General features: G+C 45.1%; 1 protein-coding gene across 6 annotated transcripts in view; it reads left to right on the top strand.

Annotated features, from left to right (window-relative positions):
- PIWIL2 (piwi like RNA-mediated gene silencing 2) overlaps positions 1–11,994 on the top strand; it is a 79,388-nt gene extending 67,394 nt beyond the window's left edge. For 3 of the 6 annotated variants that reach the window (XM_078347293.1, XM_078347292.1, XM_078347291.1), the window contains 3 exons: positions 7,847–8,093; positions 9,122–9,229; positions 10,074–11,994. In XM_078347293.1, coding sequence (XP_078203419.1) covers positions 7,847–8,093; positions 9,122–9,210 — 336 coding nt within the window. In that variant the 3' untranslated portion in view covers positions 9,211–9,229; positions 10,074–11,994. Of the gene's footprint in view, positions 1–7,846; positions 8,101–9,121; positions 9,230–10,073 lie in introns of all 6 variants that reach the window. The other 3 variants (XM_035270048.3, XM_035270043.3, XM_054243757.2) reach the window with 1 other exon arrangement.
- Positions 11,995–12,805: the final 811 nt, after the last annotated feature.

Raw genomic sequence — 12,805 nt, 5'->3', positions numbered from 1 at the left:
CCTGCAGTCCTGTTTATACAGGTGTAGTTAGAACTGCCTCCACAATGGTGGCCCACCTCTCTAATGGCAGACTTCCTCTGTAATGGCAGGCTGCCTCAGCAACAGCAGACTACCTCCGTAGTGGTGGACTGCCTCGGTAATGGTGGACTCCCCTCCCCAACAGAGCTGGACCTTCCTGGGTTCAGCTGTGCTTGCTGTGAAACTCTCAATCCAGAGTGTTTCCAATTGCTGTTTTTTTGTGGGGGTGGGACCAGCCGAGCCTGATCCCCTGGCTCCCTGCCTCAGAGCCTTTTTTTTTTAGTTGAACGGTTGACTCTCTCCCAGGTGTTCCAATCACCTGTTGAAAAGGCGCCGGGATCTGTGTGATTTCCCATGCGGCGACCCACTGTGTCAGCTGAAACAGTGGCACTAAGATTCGTGACGCTTTTTTGCCTGGGAATCTCCTGGCCTGGCTCCCTGTTTCAGTCCCCTTTTTAATCAGATGAATGGGCAACTCTCCCTTCCCAGAGCTCCAATCGCCAGCTAAAACGGTGCCCAGACCCGTGTATTTTGTATGGAGAACCGCCGTGTCAGGGTGCCAGCGAAACAGCCACGCCAGTCAAACCAGCCATGCTGGCAACCCATGGTGCTCCTCCGCCGGGGAATCTCCTAGTCTGTGGGCAATAAAAATCCATCTGGAAATGCGGCGTCCACTCACCCTCTGCACTTTCACTGGGAGCCGCAATCCTGAGCTGCTCCTAATCTGCCATCTTGGATCCCAAATTCTAAAATAAAATTTAAAAGATTAGCAATAAAAGTGTTGTCCAGGATGTGGAGAAATTGGAAACTTCATACATTGCTAATGGGATTATAAAATGGTGCAGCTGTTTTGGAAAACAGTTGGGCGGTTCCTTAAAGAATTAAACATGCCAGGCCTGGAGGTGCAAGCCTGTGGTCCCAGCTACTCTTAAAGATAGGGTGGGAGGCTCCCTCGAACCCAGGAGTTTAAGGCTGTAGTGTGCGATGATCACACCTGTGAATAGCCATAGTACTCCAGCCAGAGCAACATAGACTGCTTGTGGAAAATAAAATAAAAATCAAAGTTAAACCTAGATTTACCACATGACCCAAGAGAATTGAAACCAATTCTCTTGTGGGATTACAGGTGCCCACCACCAGGCCTGGCTAATTCTCTAGCTATGTACCCAAGAGAATTGAAAACATGTTCACAGAAAAACTTATACACAAATGTTCATAGCAACATTATTCATAATGGCTAGAAATTGAAATAATATAAGTGGGTCATGTGCAGTGGCTCACACCTATAATCCCAGCACTTTGGGAGGCTGAGGCAGGTAGATCACCAGGTCAGGAGTTTAAGGCCAGCCTGGCCAACATGTTGAAACCCCATCTCTACTAAAGATACGAAAACTTAGCCGGGTGTAGTGGCACGGGCCTATAATTTCAGCTACTCAGGAGGCTGAGGCAGGAGAATCACTTGAACCCTGGAGCAGAGGTTGCAGTGAGCCGAGGTCGCACCATTGCACTCCAGCCTGGGTGACAGGGTGAGACTCCATCTCAAAACAAAGAAACAAAATTTAGCTGGGCTTGGTAGTTTATGCCTATAGTCTCAGCTATTCAGGAGGCTGAGACAGGAGGATTGCTTGAGCTCAGGAAGTTAAGGGTACAGTGAGCCATCATCACATCATTTCACTGCAGCTGGGGCAACAGAGCGAGACCTTGTTTAAAAACAAAAGGAAACTCAGCACATTAACATAAACAGAATTTTTCTTTTTTCTTTTTTGAGATGGAGTCTCGCCCTGTCACCCAGGCTGTAGTGCAGTGGTGTGATCTCGGCTCACTGCAGCCTGTGCCTCTCTGGTTCAAGCAATTCTCCTGCCACAGCCTCCTGAGTAGCTGGGATTACAGGTGCCTGCCACCATGCACAGCTAATTTTTGTATTTTTAGTAGAGACAGGGTTTCACCATGTTGGCCAGGCTGGACTTGAACTCCTGACCCACCCACCTCAGCATCTTAAAGTGCTGGGATTACAGGTGTGAGCCACTGTGCGTGGCCATCTCATTCTTTATGACTTTTCCTGACACACTTCTCCCTCCAAGGAACAAATCTCTTATATGCCTCTGTTGCCATAGCATTTTGTTTATATCTTTATTATGTTATTTATAATATATTGAGAGCATTTACTTTATACGTCTGCCTCCCCACCTCCCCTTTCTAATTTGAGTTCCATGAGGATCTGGATAATATTAAAATAATGTTTTAGCTGGGCGCAGTGACCCACGCCTGTAGTCCCAGCACTTTGGGAAGTCAAGGCAGTAAGGCAGATCACTGAGGTCAGGAGTTTGAGACCAGCCTGGGCAACATAATGAAACCTCATCGCTACTAAAATACAAAAATGAGCCGGGCTTGATGGTGGTTATCTCTAGTCCCAGCTACTCGGGGGACTGAAGCAGGAGAATCGCTTGAACCTGGGAGGCGGAGGTTGCAGTCAGCTGAGATCGTGCCATTGCACTCCAGCCTGGGTGACTGAGCAAGACTGTCTGAAATAATAATAATCATCATCATGTTTTAATTTTCTGATATAAGTGCAATGCCTCATATCTAGTGGACATGAAGTATTTGTTCTGTGAATGAATAGAACCACATATAAAAGCATCTCAGACATTCAGGGATATTTTTTGCCTACCTGACCCTAGCCCCTCTGCTCAGTGCTAAGGGATACCGAGATTACTAAGCACAGTCCTGCTTTCAAGAACATTCATTACTTTCTGTTTCGTGTAGTTACTGGGCACTGATGTGGTTTTTATAACATACATTTAGGAGTTCCAACATGGGCAACATATTGAGACCTCGTCTTTACTATAAATAAAAAAATTAGCCGGGCTTGGTGGCACATGCCTGTAGTCCCCGCTATGCTTATAGTTCCAGCTGCTCAGGAGGCTGAGGCAGGAGGATCACTTGAGCCCAGGAGGTTGAGTGACAGAGCAAGACCCTATCTCAAAAAAAGAAAAATAAAAGTTTATGTTTCAGCCTTGTGATTTGTCTTATGTTCTGACTCCGCCCTCAACCATAGGTTTATAACTTAAAAAATGAAGAAAATAGACTAGATGACCTAGACAGCTTAACATGGTTGACTGGTTTTAGATTTTTCAGCTCCTTGATTCCTGGAACTGTGTTTCAGTTCTGTTGGAGGCCTACATAGGTCCAAGTGTGGTGCCTTGAACTCCGTGGTTGGTTGGCAAATGTTAAAGAAGGAGGTGATGTTAGTAACTACCAAAGTCAAATTTGATTTCTATTTTTCTTTTTTTTGAAGATGGAATCTCACCCTGTCACCCAGGCTGGAGTACAGAGGTGCGATCTCTGCTCACTGCAATCTCTGCGTCCCGGGTTCAAGCAATTCTCTTGCCTCAGCCACCCGAGTAGCTGGGATTATAGGTGCATGTTACCATGCCTGGCTTATTTTTATATTTTTAGTAGAGATGGGATTTCACCATTTTGGCCAGGCTGGTCTCGAACTCCTGACCTCAAGTGATCCACCTGCCTCAGCCTCCCAAAGTGCTGGGATTACAGGCGTGAGCCACACTGCACCCGGCCTTTATTAAGTTCCTTCTTTGTGCTTTGGGATATCTGTATATCCTTAATCTAGCTCAGTCTCAACTATTGTATACAGTATGTACATATTAAAATGTTACTTTATCCCTTTAACAACCCTGACAAGAAGGCGAAGTGATCATTTTTCTTCACTTTCCAGCTGAAGAAACTGAGTCCTCAAGGTCAGAGCTACAGGAGGAGCAGAGGCAGACTCAGTCCCAGGTCTCCTGACCCCAGATTTAGTGTGCTCTCTGTCTGCTCTTGCATCAGATGAGGGTTCCTCCAGACCTGAGCTCCTGCATTTACCTACCTGCTAACAGCGAATCAGCTGGGAGTCTTTGGGAATTAACGGGAACTGCTAACTTGAGCAGAATAGAAATCGTCAAGATCCTGCAGAGGCTCAGAGGATTGGTGCGAAGGTGGTGCCCCAGGCTGGGAAATGGGCATGATTCAGGCTAACTCCTGGGGTTTCAGAAGCAGGGGCCTGATGAGGCACTGCCACTGAAGGGCCAAACTCTGCCATTTTTCTTTTCTCTACTCAAGATGGAGAGCAAGGGAGGAGCAGTGGGTTGGTGTGGCTTGAGTCATCTACACATCCTTTGGTTACTACAATGATTCTCAACTGGGAGCAATTTTGTCCTCCCAGTGGTGGTATATAGAGGTGTTTTTAGTTATAAGGGTGAGAGATTGCTCCTGACATTTAGTGGATAGAGGCCAGGGATGCCAAATGTGAATTCTGCAGTGCACAGGACAGCCCCCTACAATGAAGAATTATCCAGCCACAAAGGTCAGTAGTACTGACAGGTTGGGAAACCCTGGGTATGGGCACGTTGATTAATATCAGGCTATATCTTGTTGGGGGCAGAAGGAAATTAAAGTGCTTTCACCAAGACAAGATGGAGTAGATATAGACAGCTTAAAAAAAAAATGTTCTAAAGGTACTATAGACCAGATGCGGTATCTCACACCTATAATGTCAGCACTTTGGGAGGTCAGGGCAGGCAGATCGCAGAGTCTAGGAGTTTGAGACTAGCATGAGTGACATGGTGAACCCCCGTCTCTACAAAAACATACAAAAATTTGCTAGGCATGGTGGCACATGCTTGTAGTCCGAGCTACTCAGGAGGCTGAAGCAGGAGGGATGGCTTGAGCCCGGGAGGTGGAGGTTGCAGTGAGCCAAGATGGTGCCACTGTACTCCAGCTTGGGCAACAGAGTGAGACCCCATCTCCAAAAGAAAAGGTCCCACAAACTGGGGCAATCTGAGAGTGTAAAGATGAATTATACTTGCAAATGTAGTGTTTGAGGCTTCTTAGGAAAAGAGGTCATTAATAACATATTTGAAATTCTGGGCCAGAAGTGGTGGCTCATTCATGTAATCTCAGCACGTTCGGAGGCTGAAGGAGGAGGATCACTTGAGGCCAAGGAGTCTGAGACTAGCCTGGGTGACATAGTGAGACCCCCACCTCTAAAAACTGTTTTTAAATAAGGTTGGGTACAGTGGCTCACACTTGTAATCTCAGGACTTTGGGAAGCCAAGGTAGGCGGATGACCTGAGGTGAGGTGTTTGAGACCAGCTTGGCCAACATGGCAAAACCCCATCTCTACTAAAAATATAAAGATTAGCTGGGCATGGTGGCATACACCTGTAGTCCCAGCTAGCCCTGACTACTTGGGAGGCTGAATACCAAACATCACTTGAACCCAGGAGGTGGAGATTTCATTAAACCAAGATTACGTCACTGCACTCAGCCTGGGTGACAGAGCAAGACTCTGTCTCAAAAAAATATTTAATTAATTAATTAAATTAACCAGCATAGTGGCAAGCACCTGTGTGGTTCCAGCTACTTGAGAGTCTGAGGCAGGAGGATATCTTGAGCTTAGGAATTTGAAGCTGCAGTGGCCATGATTACACCACTGCAGTCTAACCTGAGCAACACAGTGCAACCTCAATTCCTTAAAAAAAAAAAAAAAAAACGGTCGGGTGCAGTGGCTCATGTCTGTAATCCCAGCACTTTGGGAGGCTGAGGTGGGCGGACCACAAGGTCAAGAGATTGAGACCATCCTGGGCAATGTGATGAAACCCTGTCTCTACTAAAAATATAAAAATTAGCTGGGCATAGTGGCATGCGCCTATAGTCCCAATTACTTAGGAGGCTGAGGCAGGAGAATCACTTGAACCCAGGAGGCAGAGATTGCAGTGAGCTGAGCCGAGATTGCACCACTGCCCTCCAGCCTGGGTGGCGGTGCGATACTCTGTCTCAAAAAAAAAAAAAAAAATCGAAACTCAGAACTTAAACTTCAGAGGGATTCTAAGAGTTTTGTGTGTGTGTGTGTGTGTGTGTGTGTGTGTGTGTGTGTGTGTGTTTTGTTTTTTGTACTTTAGGTTCTGGGGTACTGTGCAGATCATGCAGGATTGTTGCATAGGTACATACATGGCAAGGTAGTTTGCTGCCTCCTTCCCCCCGTTACCTATATGTGGCATTTCTCCCCATGTTATCCCTCCCCAACCTTCCCACCCCTCACTGTCCCTCCCCTATCCTCTACCAGTAGACCCCAGTGTGTGGTGCTCTCCCCTGTGTCCATGTGTTCTCATTGTTCAACACGCACCTATGAGTAAAAACATGAGGTGTTTGGTTTTGTGTTCTTGTGTCAGTTTGCTAAGAATGATGGTTTCCAGATTCATCCATGTCCCTACAAAGGACACAAACTCATCGTTTTTATGGCTGCGTAGTATTTCATGGTGTATATGTGCCACATTTAAGTGTTGATTTCTTTAAAGTGTTCTTGAAAATCACATTTTCGTGTAGAGTAACCTGTAAGGAACAGTGCATACGTATATATAGTTTATATCTAAACCTAATTCATAATTTAGGTTTTTTGGGGTTCTTTTTTTGAGAGGAGTCTTGTTCTGTCACCCAGGGTGGAGTGCAGTGGTGCAGTCTTGGCTGACTGCCACCTCCGCCTCCCAGGTTCAAGCAATTCTGCTTCAGCCTTCCGAATAGCTGGGACTACAGGAGTGCACCACCATGCCCAGCTAATTTTTGTATTTTTAGGAGAGATGGGAGTTTCACCATATTAGCCAGGGTGATCTTGAACTCCTGACTTCAGGTGATCCACGAATCTCAGCCTCCCAGAGTGCTGGGATTACAGGTGTGAGCCACTGCACCCAGCTCATAATTTAGGTTTTTGAGGGTAATTTCAACCTTAGAATGAACCACACTCCACTAGAATTGAAGCAAAATTAAACTTAAGCACTTTTAAAGGGAACTTCTGTTTTAAATTGAACTGAACTTATCCTTTTGAATTTTCTTTTTTTTCTGAGATGGAGTGTTACCCAGGCTGGAGTGCAGTGGAGCAATCTCTGCTCACTACAGCCTCCGCCTCTTGTGTTCAAGTGATTCTCCTGCTTCAGCCTCCTGAGTAGCTGGGATTACAGGTGCTCCCCACCACGCCTAGCTAATTTTTATATTTTTAGTAGAGATGGGATTTTGCCACATTGGCCAGGCTGGTCTTGATCTCCTAATCTCTGGTGATCCACTCGCCTCGGCCTCCCAAAGTGCTGGGATTGCAGGCGTGAGCCACCGCACCTGGCCCTGGAAAAAATATAAATTTTTTCCCCATTTATATTCCCTAAATGGGGAAAAAATTATCCTTCAAACTGATTCAAGCAAGCATTTAATTTAATTTGGACCCATAGACATTCACATAACTGTTTGCTAATTACTTAGTTACAGTAAAAATGTTTCACACTATACCAGATTACAGGATAATATTTAGTAAAGGGTCCTTTCACTTGTCAGCAACTTGGGATGTTGCCAGTAGGTAAAAATCTGATGGCAGTGGATCTATAGCATATGTGGTCATATGTTAGAATTTCTCTAACACTTTACCTTGCTCTTTGCCCAGACAGTTATTAATGTTAAATCCAAGTAGAAGGAAAATTGATTTAGCCTGTAGTTTTCCTGTCCTTCCTTTGAAGTTTGTTTGCATTGTTTGTGGATAAGCTGTGTCAAGGTGACTCATAACTTGCTTGTTTTGCTTTCATGTTTTATAACACCTTTGCTGCAGCAGGTGTGTTTTACCACCCCAAGGAAGACTAGAAATGATGAGAAGCTTTTCCCCTGCCCTCTAGGCACAGTGGCTTTGGGACTGACTGCCATGATTCCAGGTTGCACAATGTGAGTGAGCCTCTCACTGACTGTGGTCCTTAGCCTGAGGGCCCTGTGAGTCACCACATTCCGGCTGTCATTTCAGGTGAACCACTGCCTACCAGAGAAGATTGTGGTGTACCGTGATGGAGTGTCTGATGGCCAACTGAAGACAGTTGCCAACTATGAGATTCCTCAACTACAGAAGTGTTTTGAAGCTTTTGAGAATTATCAGCCCAAGATGGTGGTGTTTGTAGTTCAGAAGAAAATCAGTACTAATCTGTATCTGGCTACTCCTCAGCACTTTGTGACTCCCACCCCTGGAACTGTGGTCGATCATACAATAACAAGCTGTGAGTGGTGAGTGGGCAAAATATATAGTATTGGAGGAAGAATCAGTTCCTGGGTATTGGAATGGGGAGGTTTCCTGGAGAGGTGTGGACTAGAATCTCGGAGATGCTACAGGTAAAAGAATGAAGCTTTAAGGGGCGGGCATGGTGGCTCACACCTGTAAATCCCAACACTTTGGGAGGCTGAGGCAGGTGGATCACCTGAGGTCAGGAGTTCAAGACCAGCCGAATATGGCAAAAGCTTCTCTACTGAAAATACAAAAATTAGCCAAATGTGATGGTGTGTGCCTATAATCCCAGCTACTCAGGAGACTGAGGCAGGAGAGTCACTTGAACCCAGGAGGCAGAGGTTGCCGTAAGCTGAGATCAGGCCACTGTAATCCAGTCTGCCTGACAGAGAGAGACTCTGTCTCAAAACAAAACAAAAAAAAGATTTTAAAACAAGAAAGCTTTTACCTCTTAAGTATAAAGCTGCAGATACATTGTTTTGCTAAGACAGTGTATGTTTAACTTCTACAGGTAGATAAGGGAGTTTCTACTACGATTCTGTTTTTTTAGGCAGGGTCTCGCTATGTTGTCCAGGCTGGAGTGTAGTGATGTGATCTCAGCTCACTGCAGCCTCAACTTCCTTGGGCCCAGGATCCTCCCACCTCAGCCTCCTGAGTAGCTGGGACAATAGGCATTTGCCACCATGCCCATCTGATTTTTGTATTTTTTGTAGAGACAGGGTATTGCCATGTTGCCCAGACTGGTCTCGAACTCCTGGGCTCAAGCAATCTGCCTGCCTCAGCCTTCCAAAGTGCTGGGATTACAGGCATGAGTCACTGCATCCAGCCTGCTACCATCATCCTTCAGTAGCCTCTTAAATCAGGAAACCTGGGTTCTAATCCTGGTCTGACCTCTGCGTCCTTGATCCAGTCACTTTACCTCTCTGAGCCTTAGTTGAAGGAGCTAGAATTATCTCCAAGATCTTTGCCAGCTCTGTCTGGCTGAATCCAACCATATCACTAATGTGTGATTTTCCTTCCTAGGGTGGATTTCTACCTTCTTGCCCATCACGTACGGCAGGGCTGTGGCATTCCTACGCATTATGTCTGTGTTCTCAACACCGCAAACCTGAGCCCTGATCATATGCAGAGGTGGGCCTATCAGTAACTTACTCTTTCTTTCTTAAATAGTTCTGGCCTGCTAGCTAAGTTGGGTTCACTGCTCACCCCCAGTTATGTTTACCCCTTGACTTTCTTCATATCTTTGACAATAATGGTGTCTTTTTGAGGAGAGATTGGAAATCCTGGTTTTATATTAAAATTACCTTTACTTAAAGAGCTTTAAAAAAATACTGATGCCAGGCTTCCCCCCAAATACTCTGAGGCATGTGTATTTTTAAAATTTGTTCCAGGTGATTATGACCTACAGCCAGACTTGATACCTAATGCCATTGAGTTCAGATTATGTAAATATTCCACTAGGGTACTTATCTTTCTGAAGCCTTTTCTTGGAAACAAATATTTTCTCTTTTTGTTATCTTCCTTGTTTTGATATAAAAACAAGAGGCCAGGTGCAGTGGCTCACGCCTGTAATCCCAGCACTTTGGGAGACCAAGGCGGGCCGATCATCTGAGGTCAGGAGTTCGAGACCAGCCTGGCCTGGGGAAACACTGTCTCTACTAAAAATACAAAAATTAGCTGGGCATGGTGGTGCATGCCTGTAATTCCAGCTACTTGGGAGACTGAGGTTGGAGAATCGCTTGAACCCGGGAGGCGGAGGTTGCAGTAAGCCATGATTGTGCCACTGCACTCCAGCCTGCACAACAGAGCAAGACTCTGTCTCAAAATAATAATGATTCTAAAAAGACACATCATGTATTCCTCTGTTCCCCAGTTTTCAGGAAGGTGTGCTGTGTGTCCTGTCCCCGTGAGTAAATGATCATGCCCCAAATTGAAGGTGGAGGATGTTGAGCTTTATTTTCTTCTTGGCCTACAGGCTGACTTTCAAACTGTGCCACATGTACTGGAATTGGCCTGGCACCATCAGAGTTCCAGCTCCTTGCAAGTATGCCCACAAGCTAGCTTTCCTGTCAGGACAGATCTTGCATCATGAACCAGCCATCCAGCTGTGCGAGAACCTGTTCTTCCTGTGACTGCACAGCCTGGAGATGGGCTGGGGAGGAGAAAGGCAGCCTCTGAACTCAGCTGTGACTCTTGCAGAATCAAAGAGACTGAAGTGGGCTTTCGTGTTATCCTTTTCCCTTTCTCCAACCCTGTAGTATAAGATATCTTTTTTGTCTTTTAAACCTAATATCACCAAGAAGCAAGTTTCTAAGTAACAGCTGAAAATGGCCTTGTTGCCTGTGTAGAGCAAGTTACAGTAGTACTGCCACTCTGCAGGTAGAGTGGGTGACTCTGGGGGGCCATTAAGAGCCTCCAAAGCCAACGTGAGCTGTAGAAAACTGCAGAAACAGCCATTATACTTCTAAGCTGTGCTGACAAAGTGGTTCCCATTTCTGGAGCCAGAGATGATAATGAATGAAGTCATCGCAAGTATCCTAAAGAGAGTAACTCAGGCAACTGGGAAAGGCAGCGGAAGGTCTGTGAAGCAACGTTTTCAAGTAAATACTGCTATTGCTTGCCAGGTGTGCAAGGCACAGAGTCAAATCAGTCTGTGGCATAGGTAGGCCCTTGCTGACTAAATTTTTTGGGGGGGATTGAATTTATAATGCCTGTGACTTGAGTTGGATTTGAAAATGGCTTCCCTTGACCTCTTGAAAGAGTGCAGATGAAGCTTTTTCTCACAGTAACTTTCCAGCCTACCATGTTGATTTCTTCCTTCCCCAAATAAGCACATGCTCTTTTGCTCTCTGTGCCTGATCTTCAGTAAGTTTTCGTTTTTTAACACATGGAAAAAAATCTAGCAGCTAGGAAAGTTCGGTTTGGGGTGGGAGTTTTTAGTGAGCTTTTCTCCCAGGTGTGTGGCCTTTGTTTCTATTTTTATATGTTTGTAAATGGAATTACCCACTTTCTCTTGCAAAATCACCTCTTCCTGGCTGTTGGCTCACTTTGCTAGAATTTTTCTGAGTCCAAGTTAAGATTTCCAGAAGTCAGCTTTGGAAAACGTGACACTCCTACCAAAGTCCATGCAGTTTAGCAAGTTGTCACATACCATGGGTTTCAGTGTTTTTGGAAAGCTGGTTTTTTCTTTTTTTTTTCCCCCTCCCCTTTTAGAATCTTCTCCCAGTCCCTTCAGACTTAGTTCTGTCTCCTCTTGCTTTACTGGGTTTTAGAAACCAGTCTTATTTAACCTTTTCTGATTTGTATTTATGTACTTATTTATTTTTTTGGTATGATGGCAGGGAGGGGACAAAGCAGAAATGCCCCTTTTATGTGACAGTGTGTGAGAAAAGAAACTTTAGCTTAAAACTCCTTAAAATGTGCTCACTTCAGCAGCGCATATGCTAAATTTGAAGTGCTATAAAGAAGATTATAGAAAAAAGAAAACAGATTTCCTTAAAACAAGAAAACCAATAATGTTTTTAGTTTGTTGTGGTGCCCAGCACAGGTCAAGGAGGAATGGGCATTGTTGGTGCATTTATGGTTTCATTTGGAGTGTGGGGCGTTAGGGTGACGCAAGGACCTGGAATTTAAAAACCACAGAATCAAACACTGAACCACTGGTCTCTGGCTAAACGGGTCAGTTTTCTGATTTTCTTTGGAAGCGTTTTGAATTTTTATGTTGAAGTTGGATTTCCTAATACTCTTTTTCTCTTAGATAATCAGTACAAATGCTTGACTACATTATAATACAAAAATTTCTTCACTTTTTATTCTTGATTTTCTTCCCTTGTTTTTCAGTTTTAATGCCAAATGATTGGGTTGTGGGGTGGGAAATAAAAACAACTTTGTATAAACGTTGTTGTGTTTGAAATAACGTCACTTATTTATATATCCTTCAGAGAGCTGCAGCACTTCCGAGAAACACTCATTCCTCTGCTTGTAAGGTGCAATGCCAGTGTTAGTAGCCGGGTAATGTCATCATGGGCTGGGTAAGAAGACTTACTGGAGAAGACAAGAGCCGTCTCACTTCTCAGACAGATAAGGCACTTACAGTTTGTGTGTGCGTGTGTGTGCGTGCGTGTGTGTGTGTGTGTGTGTGTGTGTGTGTTTCTTTTTCCCATTAGAAATCTCTTTTACCCTAAGTGAGAGCCAGAGTGCGCCCAGGTGCGAGGGCAGCCTCCCTACCACTCCACTCTTTTAGCGCTTGCCCTTCCTTACATGTACCTTGTGGGTGTCTGTCACCATTAAAATACCTTCCCTGGGTACCAAAATCCAGTTAGAAGGAATAAGATCTAGTGTTCAGTGGCACAGTAGATAGAGCAACTATAGTTAACAAAAATGTATTGTACATTTCAAAATAGAGGAGTGGGATTGGAATGTTCCTAACACAGAGAAATGATAAATGATAAACGAGCGGTGGCTCACCCTGGTAATCCCAAGCACTTTGGGAGGCCGAGGTGGGTGGGTCATTTGAGCTCAGGAGTTGAAGACCAGCCTAGGCAACATGGCAAGACCCTGACTACAAAATATACAAAACTTGGCCAGGCTTGGTGGTGTGCGCCAATAGTCCCAGCTGCTCAGGAGACTAAAAGCAGGAGGACTACTTGAACCCAGAAGGCAGAGGTTACAGTGAGCCGAGATTGCACCACTGCTCTCCAGCCTGGA

The sequence above is a fragment of the Callithrix jacchus genome, chromosome 13, assembly GCF_049354715.1.
Source record: "Callithrix jacchus isolate 240 chromosome 13, calJac240_pri, whole genome shotgun sequence".
NCBI classification, from domain to species: domain Eukaryota; kingdom Metazoa; phylum Chordata; class Mammalia; order Primates; family Cebidae; genus Callithrix; species Callithrix jacchus.
Note: the sequence above shows the minus strand (reverse complement) of the source record. Positions and strands in the feature narration are given on the sequence as shown.